General features: G+C 36.7%; 1 protein-coding gene and 1 long non-coding RNA gene across 2 annotated transcripts in view; both read right to left on the reverse strand.

Annotated features, from left to right (window-relative positions):
• Positions 1 to 23,566, reverse strand: part of LOC149620867 (uncharacterized) — a 200,429-nt gene that overhangs the window by 22,000 nt on the left and 154,863 nt on the right. The window lies entirely within an intron of this gene.
• On the reverse strand, positions 14,858 to 19,448 carry LOC149620869 (uncharacterized). The gene is made up of 2 exons (XM_089854288.1): positions 19,011 to 19,448; positions 14,858 to 16,035 (listed from the first exon to the last, which is right to left on the reverse strand). The coding sequence occupies exons 1-2, from the start codon at positions 19,123 to 19,125 to the stop codon at positions 15,146 to 15,148; spliced, it is 1,005 nt and encodes a 334-aa protein (XP_089710414.1). The 5' UTR covers positions 19,126 to 19,448; the 3' UTR covers positions 14,858 to 15,145.

Below are 23,566 nucleotides of genomic sequence, written 5' to 3' on the forward strand. Positions count from 1 at the left end.
ATGAAGGTACAACACCGCCAGATTACCAATTTCTTTGTTAATTTTATTTAAAGGATAAAACTGTTTTCGTTCATGAATATCATCTTTAAAAAAGGTTTAACATTTACGTTTTTCAATAATTTTTTACTGTTTGTATTGACTTTAATATTAAAACATTAATGAAAATGAAAGACCTTATTTAAGAAACCCGCAGTATTATAATTTTTACCTCTCCGAGTGACGTATGTCACGGAGAGGTTCTGTAACGATCGTGTGTGTGTGTCTGTGTGTCTGTGTGTCTGTTGTTACACCCACGTGACCGCGTTCGCAGTTTCCAAATCGGAGCAAACGTGTTCGCCATTTCCGAACTGCTTTCACAGTCACGGAAATGGCTCCTCTACTTGAGTTCTCTCACCACCATCTTCTGGTCTTTGTCCATCCCACACGGACACCAGTCTGTACTTACTGGCTTCTAATCACCAACATCTTTTGGTCTTCGTCCATCCCACATGGACACCAGTCTGTACATACTGGCTTCTAATCACCACCATCTTCTGGTCTTCGTCCATTCCACATGGACACCAGTCTGTACTTACTGGCTTCTAACACCACCATCTTCTGGTCATTGTCCATCCCACATGGACACCAGTCTGTACACACTGGCTTCTAACACCACCATCTTCTGGTCTTTGTTTTTGTCCATCCCACATGGACACCAGTCTGCACACCTGGCTTCTACTCCATCGTCATCGTTGGGTTTAAGACATTCGCGGCGATCAGCTAGGGTTACGAGAAACGTCTAGCCTCCCTAGGGTGGGTTGTCCACGATAGGTTTTCGCAATTGCGGTTGTTCTTGCTTTTAGCTGTAGTTCGACACCCTTATATACTACCTATTTGAGTAAGGCAAAGCAACCGGCGTATGCTTCATTTCAAACGCCAATATTAGTCAAGTCTCTCAAGAATGTTTAATTGTTCTTTTTTAAAACGATGTAACGTTCAATAAGGCGAATAACTAACGAAGAAAATATTAAATATTAATTATATTTATTTTAATATTTAAGATAATCTTTTTTCTCAATTCAAAATTAATACGGAAAGAGTTAAAAAGCAGTCTATGTTTTGTCTGGGGTGACTCCCATAATCCCCCTGGACATAATCCCCCCAAAAATTTCCCCCCGTCCAAATGGGCATAAGACAAAATCCCCCCATTTGCAGACAAAATCCCCCCAAACTGGAGACAAAATCCCCCCAAACTGGAGACAAAATCCCTCCCAAATTGGAGACAAAATCCCCCGCTTACGGAACGAAATCCCCACCTTGGAGACGAACCCTTCAGGGGTCATTCCTATTTTAGAGGTCGTTATCCACAGTGGAAATTTTTTTAGTAGGATAGTAGTAAAAATAGTAGTATTCCCCCTACGAGGAAAAGCGGAACCAATGATGGAGAAAATAGTATGAATTGCCGACTAACCATAAATTTTCGCCTTTTCCAAAATATTGCTGACTAACCATAAATTTCCGCCTTTTCCAAAATATCGCTGACTAACCATAAATTTCCGCCTTTTCCAAAATATCGCTGACTAACTATAAATTTCCGCCTTTTCCAAAATATCGCTGACTAACCATAAATTTCCGTCTTTTCCAAAATATCGCTGACTAAGCCTAAATTTCAGCCTTTTCCAAAATATCGCTGACTAACCATAAATTTCCCCCTTTTCCAAAATACTGCTGATAACCATAAATTTCCGCCTTTTCCAAAATATTGCTGACTAACCATAAATTTCCGCCTTTTCCAAAATATCGCTGACTAACCATAAATTTCCGCCTTTTCCAAAATATCGCTGACTAACCATAAATTTCCTCCTTTTCCAAAATATCGCTGACTAACCATAAATTTCCGCCTTTTCCAAAATACTGCTGATAACCATAAATTTCCGCCTTTTCCAAAATATTTCTGACTAACCATAAATTTATGCCTTTTCCAAAATATCGCTGACTAACCATAAATTTCCGCCTTTTCCAAAATACTGCTCATAACCATAAATTTCCGCCTTTTCCAAAATATTGCCGACTAACCATAAATTGCCGCCTTTTTCAAAATATTTTTGACTAACCACAAATTTTCGCCTTTTCCAAAATATCGCTGACTAACCATAAATTTCCCCCTTTTCCAGAATATTGCTGACTAACCATAAATTTCCCCCTTTTCCAGAATATTGCTGACTAACCATAAATTTCCGCCTTTTCCAAAATATCGCTGACTAACCATAAATTTCCGCCTTTTCCAAAATATCGCTGACTAACCATAAATTTCCGCCTTTTCCAAAATATTGCTGACTAACCATAAATTTCCGCCTTTTCCAAAATATCGCTGACTAACCATAAATTTCCGCCTTTTCCAAAATATCGCTGACTAACTATAAATTTCCGCCTTTTCCAAAATATCGCTGACTAACCATAAATTTCCGTCTTTTCCAAAATATCGCTGACTAAGCCTAAATTTCAGCCTTTTCCAAAATATCGCTGACTAACCATAAATTTCCCCCTTTTCCAAAATACTGCTGATAACCATAAATTTCCGCGTTTTCCAAAATATTGCCGACTAACCATAAATTTTCGCCTTTTCCAAAATACTGCTCATAACCATAAATTTCCGCCTTTTCCAAAATATTGCTGACTAACCATAAATTTCTGCCTTTTCCAAAATATCGCTGACTAACCATAAATTTCCACCTTTTCCAAAATATTGCTGACTAACCATAAATTTCCGCCTTTTCCAAAATATCGCTGACTAACCATAAATTTCCGCCTTTTCCAAAATATCGCTGACTAACCATAAATTTCCTCCTTTTCCAAAATATCGCTGACTAACCATAAATTTCCGCCTTTTCCAAATACCTCTGATAACCATAAATTTCCGCCTTTTCCAAAATATTTCTGACTAACCATAAATTTCTGCCTTTTCCAAAATATCGCTGACTAACCATAAATTTCCGCCTTTTCCAAAATACTGCTCATAACCATAAATTTCCGCCTTTTCCAAAATATTGCCGACTAACCATAAATTGCCGCCTTTTCCAAAATATTTTTGACTAACCACAAATTTCCGCCTTTTCCAAAATATCGCTGACTAACCATAAATTTCCCCCTTTTCCAGAATATTGCTGACTAACCATAAATTTCCCCCTTTTCCAGAATATTGCTGACTAACCATAAATTTCCGCCTTTTCCAAAATATCGCTGACTTACCATAAATTTCCGCCTTTTCCAAAATATCGCTGACTAACCATAAATTTCCGCCTTTTCCAAAATATTGCTGACTAACCATAAAATGCCGCCTTTCCCAAAATATTGGAATTTTGGAAATAAGTTAAAACAAAATCAGTAGTTTACTTCTTTTGGTTTAGGAACATTGTTTGCAATACCTTTCACTCTTGTGAATTATACTTTTGCATTATTATTGAAGATAATCTTTGGATTTGGGCTTCCGTTTACCTTTACTTCTAAATGCCTATTATCTGGGGGATTTTCAATAAAATGATCCTTTCGGTAGGATTTTGTGAAACAGTTTTCCTTTTGGGGGATTTTGTCCTGGACGTTTTCTCTGGGGGGATTTTGTCCTGGACGTTTTCTTTGGGGGGATTTTGTACAAACACGTCTAAAATCGGGGGGAAAAAGTCTTGGCAAATCCAAAATAGGGGGATTTTGTCCGGGGGGATTATGTCCAGGGGGATTATGTACGAGACCCGTTTTGTCTGTGTGTGTCCGTCCGTTGTTACAGTAATACGCTGCGTTAAAAGTTCGTTTTGTTTTGAAGCGTAAAGAAATCCTACAGAACCATAATATTCCCTTTATCCTTAATATAAAGTGAATATGTGGAAATATTTTTCGTAATTATGATGCATTTAGTACTTTTGTAGCTTTAAAGCTCTATTTCATTTTGATATTCCAAAGATTTTTTTAATATTATTATTTAAAATGGATGTTTATATATTACTTAAGCTATACTACATCTGTTTATAGCATAATCCTTTCTTAAATGTATACAAGCACAACGCTATTATGCTGGTCAAATGAACTTTTATTTGACAATAGGCCTAGTGAACCCAAAAGTAAACGCTTGGGTTTGATTTTCGTTTCTGTAATGCAGAGACACTAACGGTTCAGAGTGAGCCGAAAGTTAAATACACTTTTAAATAATTAGGATTAGAATTTATAATCATGGTGGAAATTTGGGCCGCGTTCAGCAGAGCCCAGCGCTGTTAGCAGTGTTCTGCATAACGGGATTTTGTTTTTGAATTTTGACGTCACGGTGTTTAGCGCTGAGCTAGCGCGGTTTTCAAAGAAAATAGTCGGCTTTTTGGATAACGTGACGTAAAACGCGTAGTTCTCAGCTTGGCGAAAAAACTATGGAGGAATTAATACAAATAGCTCTATGGGACTATAGCTATTTAATTGGCGTGAAACCAGTTGATCACGCGAGAATTTTAAGAGATATGTTAGTTTCTAATTTTAATTCTAAAAGTTGTTATCTATCTCTATAAATATGTTATCATACAATTTTTGTTAAGCCTTGGTACCTTGCACGCTTTATTGCGCTAGCGTCATTTATAAAACGTCGATGACCGTAGAAAAGCTATGACGATAGAGCTCACCGGTAAACATTTCCAAAATCCGCTGTCTTTTTTGGTGAGCTCTGCTGAACTCAGCCCAGACCAGTGAAAGGTCTGATCGTAGTCGGATAATGGCTTCGTGTTATCAAGCTTATTATGGTACGCATTTACTTTCAGTGTGTGTAGCCACAAATAAGCTTTGGTGTTATGTAACGTTAACAGTCATGTTGACAAACTAAGGAAATCGTTGAGGTCAAACGAGAGGATAGTGTTTACATGGCAACCCTGTTGTGAGTATGGCTTTGAACATAGAGGGCATACAGTTGAGGAGTAGAAAATTGGGCCTTTACAAACACGTAAAGGTAATATCCCTCCAAAGTTTTATCTCTTCATTTCCCGTTTTCCTCCCATCGGATGATTTTAATGTGTACAAGTATATCATTATTGGATGTAAAATGTCGTCTGATTTACAGTATATTTGCTATGCTTTGTATACTGCTTTAATATTTCATAAATTTTAACTTAAGAAACATTTCCATATCTGGGTAAATAAGTTTGTAAGTAGTCGTCTTGACTCGGAGAGGTAATATTTTGGTTTTCCCAACTTGTTCATGTTTAATTTCGAACGGTGTTTTAATAGTGTTGTTTTACACCGAATTTACACTTTAAATTGGCCCCTAAAAAGTCAAGGTAATAAAACTCTCTTTTGGGTGTTTTTACGGTGTTTACACCGTTTTAACACGTTTTTAATACTTCCATTTCTTCGAGTGAATAATTACGATCAACAACCTCACACAGCTGCATGGACGGTGCCATTAGAAATAGTATATCTCGATCCCAGACACCTTTATACAATCAAAGCTGATAATGATTTTAATAAAGCGATTTATAACCACGAAGAAACTCAAGACGTCCTAAGCATTACACTTTTACAAAGAGCTAAGTCAACTCCAAACTACTGGTTTTCCTTTTGGCAAGAACGCTTTTTCCGCTCGAGAAGATGAAATATTTGATATCTTTACCTCTTTGATACGCATGGTGAAATTGACACAATGAGGCAAGTTAACATTAACCCCCGTACTTTATACGTCACGTTCCCTTCCCGTCCGTACTTAAGACCATCTTAGTATATAGTAATCGCATACCCGGGACCCCCCAGCACCTATGGACAGATTTGTTGACATTTGATGCTCCTCTTACGCATCCCTGCAAACGTTTCCCTTCTATGTTTCGTCTGAAAACCGAACACCTAATTTAGGAACTAAGTCTGTAGATTTATAGAGCGCACACACCGGTTGTACCATTATGGCACTTCTTTCCAAACTATAGTTTGTATACGCTTAGTGGCAGTTGCGATCTAGGGGTGAAATCATATAGGTCGGAAGACTAAGCGAGAGGTGAGGAGCTGCGGTTACTTACCAGTTAGGTATTATACAACACCACTGTCATCACTTGCCACATGGCAACGCCTTTACCATTACGCTAAACTTCGGCCCCTCAACAATCCCACATCGGAAAGAAGCAATAAAGTGTAAACATTACCGTATAGACACCACATTCAATTAAAACCGCACCCAAATTTCGCGAACCGCTGCGTTTAGAACTGCAGAGGGTGTAAACAGTCAGTTTAATTACCCCGGTTGCCGGCCCCTCTGAATGGGTGCATCCTATAGTTGTTACCTCATAACCATTACCATGCATTATTAAGAGTCAAGGTAGTCAAATACCGATTCAAACTAAATTGTTAGCCTTTCTTATTTACTCAAAATGTTCCTTTCTCCTTTAGTGTTAAAATTTACCCATTTGTCAATTACGGAGTAAACATCGCATTCGTTATTTTCGTGAGTTCCAAATAATATATGAGTCCTTGAAACCAAAAAAGGATGCGAAGTAGTGAAGGCATTCAAACGTTCATTGTACATTGTCGAAGGAATTATTGAAAAATCAGCCTCCTGCAAAAAATTCAAAGGAATAAATTGAGAACCCATGTCAACATTATTACCGTCACAGTTGACCTACATTTCGTTTAAGCATACCGAGAAGCCCATTCCACGAACTACCAACTGCCAACCCATTATTGGAGTCTGAACTCGGGATCAAAGTAACGCTGGAATATTTTCAAGGTGAATGTTTCCTTGATTATGAATTATTTTTTGAATCTTACGTTATATTGTCGACTCTTTTTAGAGCATTGAGGAATTTAATCATATAACCATACAGCTCTCCGTTTCCATTCTTAATGACATATGGTGGTGACTGGTAATAAAGAAAGACCGAGGATTGAAGATTATTCTTCACTTATTGGTCAACTGTTTTCTGTTTATGCGTATATGCACATTTAAATAACAGTCAGGTTGTGCCTGAAAATAGTGTCGACCTCGAGGTACAAAAAAGCCAAGAAAATTGATGAACTTGTTAGAACACAGAGAAAGGAAGGTGTTACTGGAGTGGCCGATAAATACAACACTCGTATCGTAAATTGTGACGATACACACAGAATCCACCAGAGGCGCTACATGTTAGGGTTGGTGCGTACGACTATAGCGTCTTCTGTAGTGATAATAATTTAAAAATATTCACACAAATTTCTTAACTGGTCACGTACCTTTGGCTTCGGCACGCTGGTGCGGCTTAACGCGAGTAATTTGGTGTAATACTGCTGTGTGAAAAACGGATTTATGTACTAAGAACGTGGGATCATAGCTTTAGCCTCTGGTCTGGTACCATCTTCGCATACTTTATTGAGAAACTTCGTCTGCTTATATTTTGACTCCACCCACAAATTCTGCATATATCGACTTCTAGAGATCGAAAATGTCATTTTTATCTCTATTTTCGTGGTTAAATAATTTATTTGGAAATTACGCCAGTGGTAAAAAAGCAAAGTGGCCAACAATGCCAAATAACTCCCGATTTAGTGGAATTAAGTTTTAAAGTTAAGAATATCCTATGAAAAACATTAACATGTACAAAAATGGGCCAAGCCTCGCCTCGTGCCCTTTCCGTCGTAAAACGTTCTGAGATTCCATGTAGAGCCAAGTCTGCCTTTTGTTCTCATTCAATCGCCAATTGAACAATTATGTTATAAATTAAGTCCTTTTCCAAATTAATAACCAATATTCTTAGAATCTATCATAATTATACATCTTTGTTCGTATCAAAAATATCGTGACTTGGCAATCGCAGGTAAGTAATATTAAAAGGAAGTCGAGGGGATATTCACTAAATCGTTGCTGATTTTAAAATAATCGAAGGGATATTCACTAAATCGTTGCCGATTTTAAAATAATCGAAGGGGATGACCTGCGCTTGCCAAGTCACGATATTTTTGATACGAACAAAGATGTATAATAATGATAGAGTCAAAGAATATTGGTTATTAATTAGGAAAAGGACTTAATTTATAACATAATTGTTCAATTGGCGATTGAATGAGACAAAAGGCAGACTTGGCTCTACATGGGATCTCAGAACGTTTTACGGCGGAGAGGGCACGAAGCGAGGGTTGGCCCATTTTTGTACATGTTAATGTTTTTCATAGGATCTCACTTCTTTTTGTAGACCCTCTCGTTATACTTCGGTAGTTATATTAAAGCAAGACCCTCTCGTGGTACTTCGTTTGCCAATATAATCGCTAACGTTTGTCCTTATTTACGCTGAATTACCCCTTTCGACCCGGAGAGAATATGTAATAAAGATTGTACGCGATATCCTAATATAAGAATGTAGCATCAGTTACGACACATTTCTTTTAAACTACTACTCTTATAAGCTTTAATATATATTTAACTTTCGGTTAACTTTGGACCATTACGTCCTTTCATCAAGAACACACACTATTTCTGTTGAAAAGACGGCAGCGCCATCTAGTTTTAAAATAAAGAACTAAAGAACAATTTTATAAAAATGTCGGGATATTTTAATTTTTCTGTGCTTTATAAAATAAATGAAAACTAAATCCTGAATTTTAAGTTTCTATCTACCCTAGAAGTACCTTAGAATTTTGATGATCGGTGAGTGAGTGAGTGACAATTAAATAAGGCAAATTTCACCTTCGATATTTCGAAAAGTATATAGGGTAGGAACTTGAAATTTGGAAACTATAGCTAGGATTGACAGTCCTCGCGGCAAACAAAATTTCAGACTTTTACCTATACCCATCACGAAGTTACAGTGGGCTAAAAGTGTCGTGAGTTGCTTCGAGAAAAGGGTGTCAGTGCTCGACTTGGCTGGGAGAAATTGATGTTTCTTTTTTCGAGAATCTAGTTTTTCTTTCTTTGTACTAACGTAGCAAATACCACTCCTCGACTACTTGTTTTGATGGGAGTCGCTTATTTGTGGGTGGAGTCAAAATATAAGCAGACGAAGTTTCTCAATAAAGTATGCGAGGATGGGTAGTGAATTTGCTACGTTCAACGTTCTTCTTACATAAATCCGTTTTTGGCTGTGTTGATAACCAAATTAAGTAAAAATTATGCCTGCTCTTGACCGAACTTTAAAGTATCTTAGTGCACCCAGATGGCAGCGCTGTATCACGCACCGACCCAAGCTGAAGCCGCTCATGGAGCGTCCACACGGCCACTCCAGTAACACCATCTTTCTCTATGGTCAAGCTAAGGCTAAGGCTAAGGCAAAGGCAGGAAAATATGGCAGTCCGACACTTTCCCCTATTTATTTTTGCTAACATCTATTTATATTCAATCCAAAAATGTCACGAATACCTCTAAAACGTTTAACATTAGGAAGGTGCTTTTTGAAAAAAGTCTAACACACAGTTATCCGATGTGACATATTTATTGAAACATGGGTTAAAAAGAAAACTAGGCCATTTGAAGATAATTCTAGAAAGTAAGATTTAAGCTTAATGCAAACATTAAAAATCGAATATAGCTGTTTAGAAATTAATTAAACAAATCCAAAAACGCTAACACATAACAAACGGTTATCACGATATTTGTTTAATAGGAAAAATGTTTCCCAAATTCATGGGCAGTTGAGTTTATACAATTTCATAAAGTGAGCTTTACTTACAACTTGATAAGTGGCTCTGTAGTTATTTTCAAAATCAACATCCATTACAATCTACTGGCATTTAGCGTCAGCATTCGTTACATTTTCTCCTCTTAGCTAGTTTCTATTATTGAATTCGGACAGCCTAAAAGTTTATTACAAGCAACGTTGGACCTTTCTTCGTGTAAGTCAGACTACATATCGTGAGATCAGAATTTGCAACAGCTACCTTACCTAAGATGTACAATTTCGCTAACGCTATGGGAAATAAACCATGTGTTTGAAATGTTTTTATTGGCTCGCGTGTGTTGATAATAATCGTATTACCATAGTACAGGGTGCGACGTTTGAGAGTCACCCGATACGAAAGTTTCACGCTGTGTGAATTTAAGAAAGACCGGATTCCATGTGTAGAAAGATACAATCAATTAACGTTCAAGCACAGTAGAAAGATTAGTTGACGACTCGATGTTACACCCGGTAAATGAAATAGCGTGTTTCTTTTCATTCCCTGAACGTTCGCGAGTAGAGATTAGGTTTCTGATATACGTGAAAATGCACCGTACATAGATATGACCTGCAAGTTCATAAGATATGTTCCATAAGTTTGTCACTGATTACTGTGAACTTTTCATGAAGTGACGTAGGTGAAACATCATAGATTATCGTAAAGCGACGCCTAGTGAGGCGCTGTCAAAGGCTTAGGACAGACTAATTAGGAAGATGGACTGCAAAACTGAGTGTAGTCAATTCTCGCGTCGTTCTCGAACTAGCTCTCAGCAAACTTCTATCATTACGAAGGATATTTTGTGTCATACCTATGGAACATATCTTATAAACTTATGGCGTAAGTGAAAGTCCAATATAAAACCAGACGGTCCAAGGGCTCGTAATCGTAGCCACATCTTACGAGTGAATAGCCCCTCTATACCCTACCCTAATGAGTGGATAACCCCTCTATACCTTACCCTAATGAGTGAATAGCGCTATCTTTTTCAATGCTTAAATGATTTACCGTGCATAAAATCAGAGTTAATAGCCCCTCGATGCCCTACTCTAAACGGTGATAAAATTATAACAGTATAAATTTACTTATGCTGTAATTCTAATATTCCGGCGAATCGAAGAACAGATGTTTTAGTGATAATCCCCTCGATGAGTTTACAACATAGACTTATGCCGATGCACAGTTATCGCATCTTATAAATTAATAAAAACTGTCTTTGTAGACAATAACGCGAAAAAGTAAGAGATAAGTGTAGAAAATTAATTGTTTGAAGTAACAGATATTCAAATTTTCATTTTTGAAGACGTGATTATAAAACATTAATTATTTGAAAAAATTTCTTATCTTAGTTTTTTTCACCAAAATTCCTTAAGTAAAATATTTTATCCTTAAACATGTGCATCATTTTAAAAATAGAACACGTACTCATTTTATTTTCATTTTAAAATTTAGAGTTAGTTAGAGTATTCGGGCCTATAAGGAGAATAAAATGGACAGAAAATCGTTGATAGCAGACAAAATAAAATAAGCGTGAAAACTTAACAAAACGTGTTCGTTAATTTTAAAGTTTTCGAAGTTCAAAAATTGACGTGTTGTATATCTCTCAAAAGATCAAGCTACAGATCCTATTGACTCTTATAACTACATCACAGTCAAAGGGAGAATGTAATTTTCGGTTCGCAAAATTTTCAGTTTTAAAATATAAAAATAAATTCATCTAGCTCTATTTTTCAAATATCCGAGTATTTGAACTTCCTCGAAGCAAATGTTTCTAGAAAATAAACAGTAGCATCAAGGTAGTTTCTCTGAAATTTTTGTGAAAAAAACTAAGATAAGACATTTTTAAAATAATGTATGTTTTATAATCACGTCTTCAAAATTGAAAATTTGAATATCTGTTACTTCAAATAATTAATTTTCTAAACTTATCTCTTACTTTTTCGTGTCTTTGTCTACAAAGACAGTTTTTATTAATATCTGTGACTTCAGTCTTAACATGAATTAAAACTGTATAGAAACTAGTATTTTAAAACTCATACTGAAAAGCAGGCGCTCCATTTAAGTCTTGTTTATTAGTTACCGCGTTTGAACTAACTAGGACCTAACCATCTGTTAGAGAAGTATTAATCCTGATTGCTTTCACGCCCAGTCCAACTCAAATTGTCTTCCCGTCGTTTTCACGTGCAAAGCACAGTGGATGCAATAATACAAATAGACCTAGGCTAAAAAATTATTATGTAGACCTATGTACAAACCTTTTCCGTAGACCTGTGCTGGGTGACCACATTTCCTAAATTTTATAATTTTTCCTATTTTCGGATGTCTTCCTATTAGTTCCTACAATTTCGATAATATTCCTATATTTTCCTTTTTTTGAAATTGTAGATATTTTGTGCGCTCTCACTTTTGGCTTTGTTATATATCACTCAAAACATAGAAATTTGACAGAAAGTAATGCCGATTTCCACTAGCTACTAGCAATCAGCCACCGTGGATTTACAATACAAGCTATCGCTTCTGTGATTCAGATATTCCGATCGTGTTTTAAGTTTTAGTTTAGTATTCCATGAGGTATGTAGCTAAAGCTATGGAAGCCTCTAAAAATATTTGTCACGGAAGTCTGTGAGGTTTAAAAGTTATAGCATATGTTTCTAAGATTATGTTCCATAAGTATGACACTTCCTATACTTCGAAATGCTAGAGACTTAATGAGAGCTAGTTCGAGAACGACGCAAGAATTGACTACACGCGATTTTCTACTGCATCTTCCTATTTAATCTGTACTAAGCTTTACGAGGATCTATGACGTTTCATTTACATCACTTCGAGACAAGCTCTCAGTAACCAGTGACAAATTTATATAACATATCTTACAAACTTACGGTTATAATTACACCAAAGTTCCTTTGTAAATCTTGTCTTATTACTTTAAAAGCATTTGCAACCTATACTTTGCTATTTTTTCAAGAGTAGTTCTCTTGTCTTTTCCCGTTTTTTTCAATTATAGATCTATATCTATATAAATCAAAGTCCTGACTGACTGACTGATAATCAACGCCCAGCCCAAACCACTGGCCCCAGAAGGCTGAAAATTTGAAGGAACGTTACTCGTAAGTAGTAGGCGCGTACTAAGAAAGATTTTTCCAATCCGCCACCATCTTAATAAATGGTGCCCAGAAATGTAAAAAAATCTTCTCTTTGTAAGAAAGTTCGCGCGTTTCAACCGATTTCACAAATATTTAGTACACTGGATTCCATTAACCTATGGACGGGCTGAATGGTCTTTCGGGATCGATTTGTTGCCATCATTTTAAATGGCGGCCAGATATTTAAAAACCCTTCTGTATAGAATAATGTCTGCGTGTAGAGTAATAAAAAATGTCCCGACGAGCTGATGTTCGACGCCGAGTGCCTTCGCTCCTAGGATGCTACAAAAATATTAGTCGAATCAGTAAAATGTACCCATTCTTGATGGAAGTTCTTACTACACGCAAGCGATGCCGCGGGTAACAGCTAGTCTCCTATAGTCTCCTGTAAATCAATTGTAAATTTCCTATTTTTCCTATAACTATTACAACAGATCCCTTAGGCCTCTTCACAAACCGATTCAGTAGGCCTGTGCACAAAAATATTCCGTAGACCTGTGCACAAACAGATACCATTGGCATGTGCATAAACAGATACCGTAGACATGTGCACAAACAGATTCCCGGTGACTTGTACACAAACGGAAGTCACAGGGTTGTGCACAAACAGATGTCATAGACTTGCGCAAAAAGAGATGTCATGGACATGTGCGCATCAGATTCCATGGACTAGTGTACAAACAGAAGTCTTAGACTTGTTCACAAACAGAAGTCTTAGACTTGTTCACAAACAGAAGTCATAGACCTGTGCCCAAAAATATTCCATAGACCTGTTTACATAAAGATTCCATAGACCTGTTTACATAAACATTCCATACCCATTTGCACAAAACGATTCCATACCCATTTGCACAAAACGATTCCATACCCATTTGCACAAAACGATTCCATACCCATTTGCACAAAACGATTCCATATCAGAGAGTATAGCAGCCAGTATACGGACAAGCTGTCCGTATAAAGGCGGCATATATGGAGCCCTCATTAGGCGTTTACCCCCACCCATTTGATGCCCCCCCTCTTTTCTATCTCTTTCCTCTGGATGGTCCCGTGACCGAAGGGGGAAAATAGGGTTAGGGGGGGTTGATGACGTCACGTATCACGTGATGTTGTTGGCGGGAAATTTGAATTTATAGGGTTTTTTTTCGTGTATTGATCTGACGTGACTTGGCGATGGTAAAGGTGTGTAGTGCCCATAGTGGTATTGTAGGATATTGTATACATTTAGTGGATGATTTATATAGGTTCAGTAGACCCTTTCTACACCGTCCTGTAATGCTATTCTCTGTATGATTTTAAGGTATCTCCATGTCTGCTTATGTCACACTAAAGAACTAGTTTTAATTGTGATATGGTTTACGTCGTTTATTATAGTTAGCAATTAAGTTACGACGCTGTACTACTGTAGGGTGTTATAGTTAGTAAACGAAATACAGGGTTAGAACAATAGTACATTTTAGTATCATAAAAGTGGTATTACGGCATTTTTTACACAACTTAGTAGTTGATTAGAAGCTAAAATGAAGCAGTACTGCTAAAACATCATAAATAAAATTTGATTCACATTAGTTTTGATACGATTTGGCGAATAAGCACAATTAGGTAGTTATTAAACTAAAAAGCCTTATAGGATTGACTGAACAATATATATTTTACTACACGCTAAAATATTGATATACAGTTAAAATGGGCACTCGTTACTAAAAAACATCATTAGAAAATACGAATTACAATGGTTTTGATAGCAAAACAATAGACTAAAATGGAAAACTAATACAGATACAATACTAATTTTTTATACTAATAGACTAAAATGCAAAATATTACTAAAAAAACATCAGAAAATACGGGTTACATAAAAATAGAACAATATTACGGCATGCGAGATTATTAAGTACATATATACCTTCATAGAAAATATAGCAATACTACTTTTAATATGGTTTAAAAGCTACAATGGTTATTATACGATTTTAGTACAAATATGAGGCTAGTTATTAAACTAAAATATTCACAGGATTGACGAAAAAATATATTTTTCCTGACGCGCTATACACGCTAAAATACTGATATACGATTACGGATAAAAATATCGAAATATTACTAAAAAAACGTTACTATAATTATCATCAAAAAATAAAAATTACACTTATACAAAACAATTCAATACTAATTTTTAAACTAAAGTGCTAATGTATACTAATTAAAAAAAGCTTACTAGATGCAAAAACAGTAACAAAAAACACTGTATATTCGTTAAAATATTGTTACATGTTAATAGTTAAAATACGTTAATATTACTATAAATAATACTTGAGATACCTATTAAAATACTGATACTGGGTATCTAAAATATATACAAGTAACTTATGTGGAAAATGTCAAAGATTCTATTTAATATAACCGTATGGGGTAGTTTTATAATCAGGTAGAACTCTAACTTTATCCACTACGACCTGATATGTTTTGGTCTGGTTGATCGTGATCAGAGTGTGATCTTGCAGACGTCTGATTTGAGGGCCAATAGGGACTTGAATCGAGTTCATTAGAGGTTCACCTTCATTGTTTACCCCCAGTAGGTTCTTCATTGTTTCGAAATTTATATAATTTTCTGTAGAGGCGTTTAAATAAAATCCTTTAACTTTGATAATGTTAGTTTTAGCGCCGGTTTTAGGGTCTAGAATGTCCATAGAATAGTTCTTTGGTCCAGCACTCCCCCATTCACAAATATAGGCATCTGGTCCATAGGATTCTAATTCATTTTTAAGTTGCCCCAAATAATCGCCTGTGGGTAGCAAATGAGCGCCGTCTGGCGAGAGGTACACTAAACTGTCCGTGTCATAATAAAAACAAAGGTCACCGACCTTTTCAAGATGTTTTAGTAAATGTAATCGCGCCATAGATGTTGTGAAACAAGCGATAACTACGTTTGTGTGTTTGTGCACAATCTCGTTTTCTAGAATGTGTTCGTACTTTACTAATACGGTGTTTTCGTTGATTGTTAGTAAACTTTTAACCTCCAAGTCTGGATTTAATATTAATCCGTACAATTTGTTGGCATCTTTGATTAGTTCTGTAGAGGTATGTCTTGTTTTCTGGCCAAATTTACCCCAAAAAGAGTTGAGCATAAGTTTGCTAAGGCATCTGAGACCTTCGTTTTTCTCTACTTTAGTGATATCCAGTTCTACACCCTCTACGTCTTTGAAACTTTTGACATAGTTCTCCTTATCTTCTTGAGTCTGGCAATCTGCTGGAAAGCCGCTAGCTAGGGTTTTATACTCTAAAAAGGTACTAACATAATCTTTAAACAGTCCTCCCTGGTTTGTTTCGGAATCGTACTGTGTCACTTTGTATGACCAAGCCTCATACATTCGTGTGATTGTGTAACCATTCTCTACTGCATGACGTAACTCGTCGACTACCCATGTACCTCTCAATTCTCTTTTTTCAGGAGTCTGTTCGCAAGCACCTTGAAACTGGGTTTTACAACAGGTGTAGCATAATGGAAATGTTAATTTTCCATTAATACGAGCGGGCAGAACGGGATGAATTAGGTTTTGGGCCGGTAATACGTCGCATTTAAGAAGACCATTAAACGAAAATATGTCAGGAAAATCGTCTAATATGATTTCAGGATGTCCTATAGGTATCTTGGTGGTTTTGTTAATGAATGAGTATAAACTTGTGAAATCCACGTAATGAATTCGCTCTGATCCTGTTGTTTTATGGTATAGTTTCGTGGCACAACATCTACCCCCGAAGAATGCATCACGGGGGTCTAATCTTTTTACTATTTTAGGCTTAATATCATTACATTTTAAAAACTCTATTATTTCTGGTTTATTTGCTTTTTCTTCCTGCCAGTCACACTCCCATTTGACATTTACTCTATAACTAAGGGATTCTAATTTAGCTAACACGTTCATGCTACTAAAATATCTAGAGTTCAAAGTCTGAGCAGGGTCTCCGTGCAAAGCCTTGTTTCTGTTTAGAGGAAAGTGTATTTTACACCCATGATAGAAACACCCCCAGTATTCGAATATTTCAAGGTTAAGCTCACAAAAACCGTCTACTCTAAGTTTTTGGATTCTGGTTTCTTTACCTCGAAAGGAGGATTGGATAGATATATTTCGTTTGTGCGCGGTCCACTCTAACCATTCTATAGCCCCTATTGACTGATTTTCACTAAGCCTATAATAATTAGCCGGTATGATACCTATAGTATCAGGTTTAAGATAATTTCGCCGAAATACATAAGAGCAAACGCCAGGAAGAGTAATTGCGCCACAATTAAATGGATCTACACCCGTTACTTTAAAGAGTAGTGTACGAAAAGTTAAACAACCTAGGAATAGTAAAATTGTGTCGTTCTCACAATAATAATTGAGTTCCTTCAAGAAGTCGAAACCTTTACCTTTACTATCTTCGGAGCTATGCCATTTTAAGAAGGTATCTAAATTTTTCCTTGTAAAATATTGACAACCATAAGCTTCGATAGGGGGGGAGATTAGTTTCTATAACATAGTTGGTTTCATCCTGTCTATTTACATCAAAATTATGCTCTATTACATTGAATAAAAAATGTGGGAAATACCCTTTGACTGCGTCTGATATACCGAAAGTAGCGGGAAACTTTGCTAAAGCTACAGGAATGAAATTATAAGAATCCAGAAATAGCAAGTTAAACAATTTCATTTCTAAAATTCGAGTTCCGTTAATTTTCAAAGATGGAACGAATTTTTCATCTCGATTAATGATTTCTCGAATTAGTAATTGATTATCATAATTACTGCCGTAGTGAGATAGTATGATGACGTTCTTAACGGCATGCAATTGCATTAAATAATCTAAAAATAATGATATAGGATTACCGCCTGAAAATTGTTGTTTACGCTCACCAAACTGACTACACATAATACAGTTAAAATTTAGGGATGTCTCATCTACGCAATGCTCACAGACTGTTATGCTAACTAACAAGATAGCCTGGTGTTCGTAGGCTCCCCCTTTTCATGACATACCTTCGTTTGTATACATTCTACGTCAAAGAAAATATACATAAGGTTGGGCAGATTAGGTCTAGGCTTTTTAACGGATGGCACTTTCAGAGGTTTGTCTGCGATAACCTGGATATAACACAAGTGATTGCTAGGCTGATATTCCTTACAGACCTGACAATAAATCTCACCACACTTATGCATCTCCGTTCTTCGGGAAAAATCAATAATATTTAAACAGTCTTTACAGTGAAAAAGACGCTCACATAGGGACTTTTTACTGCTGGAAGATGCTAAGTGGCTTTGATAACAATCAGCTCCTAAGAATTTTCGTAAACAAGACTCACAAGATATCATGGGACCTTGGCAGATAGTGGGTCTCATACAACTAAAACAAAAGTCATTACATTTATGGGACTGTATTCGCCAATAGGGTACGAGACATTTTTCGCAGAATAGGTCGTGGTTGAAGAGGGGTTTTAAATTTGTAATAACGTTATAATGGTTATTTTCACTCAATAAAAAGAGGCGGGGCCTAGTATCATCGGGATCATTTTCGCCGAAAATCAAAACAGGGACGCTATTTTCGAATTTGTATACGAAAATCGAATATTGACTTAAATAAATTTTGAACTTTTGAAACGATTCGGCAGTTCCACACTCACTAACCCTTACTCCTGCCTTAAGACATAGTTCTAAAGCAGCTTCTTTCTGCATTTTGTTCTCATCTTTAGATTTAGATATTGATTCGTAATGGGTCTTTATAGTCTTGTCACCCGTTGTATCGTCGGCGTAAGCTCTATGAGTCATAGCTACACATAACGCTTGAGCTAAACACAGGTTATCTGAATTGACTATGCGTACAATACCTCGTCTATCTTTACAGAATAGATTAAAAGGTTTAATCCCTCGGGTTACAGAACGCCCTTGGCCCTCCGGTATTCTTACAATGCTAAAAATAATTTTAACGGGACCAAGGAAAAATGCTTCCATTTCGTCATCATAGAGCATAACACTAAGCTGGTCAAAAAGAATATTAGGGTCAACTTGAATACTTGATCTGCTCTTCTAAAAGATAATTCTAGTTCGGATCTGCAAATATTTGTGGCACTCTTTAAAGTAATTTGGACGTGGTCTGTAGGCCTGTACTTACTAAGGACACATTTGGTTACGGTACATACACTAGCGACGGGATCTTCAGTAATTCTGAGAACTAACTCTCGACCATACATGTTAAAATGTTCGTAAAATCTCTCACTTTGACCTAGTATCTCGCAAGAAGGTATGTTGTCAATAGGTGTGGGCTGGTCCGTTTCTCCTCCTCCCCATTGTACGTCGATATCATCGTTAGAAAAGCGCCGCTGCAGAACCATGCTCCCTCTCTAAGGTATCGTTCAATAGTGTCTCTTCTACGGGTGATCCTTGATCCGTTCGGTCTAAAAACTCGGATATCTCTTTGTCATATTGTGAGCTGTTGAAGTCGGCGATTAGTGTTTCTTCTTCTTGTATAACCCGTTCAATTTCTTCTTGTCGTTTCGCCATACGATCTGAGTATTCAGTTATTAAGGGACTCGGAATTAGATTCCTTAGGTTTTCCAATTGTTCTAGGTTATTACAGTCCTCGGGTGTTCGAGCAACTGTTTTCATATATTCGAGTAAGTCGAGGCAAGCTTGACTAACATTTAAGTCACCTTGTACTACGAATTGTGGCAGAATGTGAGGTCCGTACACCGGATCTATTCGCAGATAGTCGCATAGGAAGAAATAAAACTCGTATATTGACCGTAACGGCCAGGGTCTATTTATAGTCAGTTCGTTCAAAGTTGTACGGAGAGTTTCAGGATCCATGTTTATCTTTCGGTGTTTGAAGATCGACTGTGTATTTTGATCATTTCCTTAGCCCCTTTTATACTAAATTTCATAATAAAAACGCGCACATTCCTCAATACTTTAACAATAGCCTGATTTATTGCTTACCAGTCACCAGATGTTTTGCTCTCAATGCATTTCTGACACACGCTTGTTAATAGTTTACAAACTAAAGAACATTGGATTTGCTTTATGTCAAATAAATTATCAACAAAAGAGCGGCCTATAAAGAATTTTGTTATAAACACTGCAAATAAGAGACAATTTTATTGGGGTAATAAAATAAAAAAACATGGTGTGTAAAAAGTTTCTAGTGATTCTCAATTGTGAAAATATCCTTTGTTATCCTCACGTCTGTTAAATAATAACGTTCCGAATTTTTCTAACAGGTCATAAAAACCATTGTAAATTTTTCAAAAAAAATGCTACCTTAAGCTAACGAAATTTCTTAATAGACACGCCCACATTATTCAATCGTTCAACAATAGCCTGATTTATTGCTTATCAGTTACCAGATGTTTTTCCCACTATGCATTTTCGAACCCATGCCTGTTAATAGTTTAGATCAAAAGAACGATGGATTTGCTTTATGTCAAAAAAATTGTCAACAAAAGAGTGGCCTATAAATAGAATTTTGTTACAAACACCGTAAATACTTAATTTTATTGGGGTAATAAATAAAAAACATGGTGTGTAAAGCGTTTCTAGAGATTCTCAACTATGGTAGTATCCTTTGATATCTTCACATTGTACACTTTTCAAAAAGTTACTTTCAACTCTACCTTAAGCTAACCTATGACCCTATAGTTTCTCACGGTCCTGAATATGATTGTGTAGGCGAGAAGTCGGCCTGCTCCATGACATAAACTTGGATATAACACATTTGTGTGAGCAATAAATCACAAAATAAATTCCAATGATAACAAATGGTTCGACCAACCCCCAAAGCCATTGCATGAACGTGTTAACGGAATAGGCAATAATCAGCCCGGTAGTAACTAGGCATTTAAATATAACATATTTAATTCCTTAAGAGGCTAAATTTCTAAACTTTTGAAAAAGAGACAATGCCAATCGAAATAGTATTCGTTACATACCGACGATATAGTACAGTGTTTTGGATGCAAACTGCATTTTATTAGCCTGGAAACCCATTCCTTACGAAGATAGAAGAAATTACTATAGGTTAAATCAAATGCAATTTAAAATGAAAATTGAAAAAATGTCTTTTTTTATTAGAACTTATACTTTTAAAGAAAGTAATATTTTACTTTATATTACGGTCTCTATAAATTTTATTCCTACAAAAGCATCCTTTGTTATAATCTTACAAAACTATAAGCCTACACAAGCAATCAAATATTGACAGGTAAAAAGAGGAGACCGGGAAAACCCGGTCCACGCCTTAACAGTACCTGCCTTCTTGTTTTCTTGCATATTTATGGAATTACAGAAGATGTAAAATATTATTTTCGCTTTGGTCGGTGGCATAGTAATTGATTCAAAAAAATTGTTGCTTATGGTGTACAGATGGTGTATAGAACTAGGTGTTATCTTTTATAAGTTTCCAATTGAAAAAAAGGGGAGGGGTTGCAAGAGCTGAAGAAACTTACTATCGACCAAACATCAAAGGTAAACCGAATTGAACCTTGCGTTGAAAAAACATCCACCCCCAGGCCTGTTGCTTCTAGATTTGTATGGTCCTGTAGCGCGTGTAGTAAGATACAACTGATTCCGTATATATCTTACATTTTTTAAATTGCTTATATAGCCTTCCCTAATGGCGTTAGCTTGTTATCGAATTTATTCTCCAACACGGTTGCATACTGCGGAAAAATAACGCCATAAAGGAAAACTTTTTTGAACTCCAAAAGAAGAATTTTATGGTATCCGCCTGTTAGGTAATCTCGGGATTGGAAGCGACGATGTTTTTACATGCATTGTACTAAAAGATCCTAAAATAGAATACCAAACAATGCACATAGCCCCCCCCCCTCCCCGACCACGCCCCTTCAAGAAAAAAATATATCACAATAGAATTTTTACTAGTTGAAAAGGGTCGTAGGACGCCATGAACGCGTTGAACTCATTCTAATTTAGGAGTGGAACCTTGCGTTGACAAAACATCCACCCCCAGGCCTGTTGCTTCGATATTTGTATGGCCCTGTAGCGTTTGTAGTAGGATACAACTGAGTCCGTATATATCTTACATTTTTTAAATTGTTTATATGGCCTTCCCTAATGGCGTTAGCTTGTTATCGAATTTATTCCCAACACTGTTGCATACTGAGGAATAATAACACCGTAGGAACAATTTTTAGACTTCTACAATAGGAATTTTATGGTATCCGCCTGTTAGGTAAGCACGGGATCGGAAACGAAGATGTTTTTACATGAATTGTACTAAAAGATCCTAAAATAGAATACCAAACAATGAACATAGCCCCCCCTCTCCCCGACCAAGCCCCTTCATGAAGAAATATATCACAATAGAACTAACACTAGTTAAAAAGGGCCGTAAGACGCCATGAACGCGTTGAAATCATTTTCAAAACTAAGGACATCATCCTGCCTTCCACTATAGTAACCTCTATAAGCTTTTAACGTGGATTGTTACTATTCGAGACTGTAAATACGGTTAAAGAAGCTTGTACTGTTAAACCAAAGACGGATGATCAAAGAAATGTTGAAGGGAGTTTTTCCAAATATATCCAAAAAGAAAGACACCTGAAAAATAGTCCAATAGCAAGGCTTCGGACCAATTTTCCCGCGAAAATTTTTACCCTTGTACATGCTAACCATCTTGGAGTGACGTGTTTGATCTCGAACACGCCTTGACCTTGTAAAAAGTATAAAATGAAGAGGTCGAGCCCCCAAAGGCACCACTTTCTCTCAAGCCAAAGTCAAAAATGAACCAGCAGCAACAACCCATGGACCTTTCTTCAACAGGATAAGAAAAAAACGTTTTTAAAAAGTTATCTTTTTAAGAGAAGACTTAGAAAATCTTTCTCTACAGCTACGTCCACGGAGTGGACACTCCGTTCGGGGTCACCCGAGGCTTGCCCTCAACGCCCTCATTGCGTCGTCGGGCCTCAGCGACGACGCAACCCGTCACCGCCGCCCAGCTTGCCGCCGACCCCATCGCCCAGCCTGCCACCGACGCCACCACAGAGTCCAGAACCCCTGCCCCCATATCAACCTCTCCCGGCCATTTATTACCCATGGTTAGCCATGCCTAGGCCGGGAGAGGCTGATTTAAACGTCAATAGTGACTTGTAAGTGAACCTTTTATCTTTGGGGTAATATAACGCGAAATTATAATTTCTATTTACTCGTAGCCTCATCCATCAACTCCAATTGTACCTGGCGGTACTTGCGGAGGTCATTAGGGATAATGATTACTTAAATGACCTGTTGAATCAAGTTCGGCAGGTCATTTATAATCACGCAATTTTCATCGCCGATGAGTAAGTATTTTTAAAAAGGTTTTATTCCGTAGATATTTGATACTAAATTTTATAATTTCTATTACAGCCTCCTGGCCTTTAACTGCCGAGGGTTCCGGTAAGCTAAATACATTTCTTACCCCTATATACACAATATTAACAAGTAATAACTAATTTTACTCTCTCTCTTCCACAGTGTAACCCTCGAGCTAGGGCAGTTAGTCCTGTACCGCCGGGTGCGATTTTTGGAGGTGCCGCCGCCTGAGAACTGGGATGAAATATTTTTCCGATGGTTCTCGGCACTAGTGCAGATCCTCACCCAACCGTGAGGAGGGGGTGGGCGGATGTAAAAAAAAATGTTAAAAAAAAATATTTTTGTAAATTTTTTTAAAAAATTGTAAATTTTTTGAAAAAATAAATTCTGATTTGACATTATATACTTTTCTTTATTTAAATTAAGCTTATATTTTTACCTTTCAAAGTTTAGTTTATTTTTCTA

Source organism: Phalangium opilio, unplaced genomic scaffold, assembly GCF_054372755.1.
Source record: "Phalangium opilio isolate 3A_F unplaced genomic scaffold, DU_Popi_V2 ptg000209l_1, whole genome shotgun sequence".
Lineage (NCBI taxonomy): Eukaryota > Metazoa > Arthropoda > Arachnida > Opiliones > Phalangiidae > Phalangium > Phalangium opilio.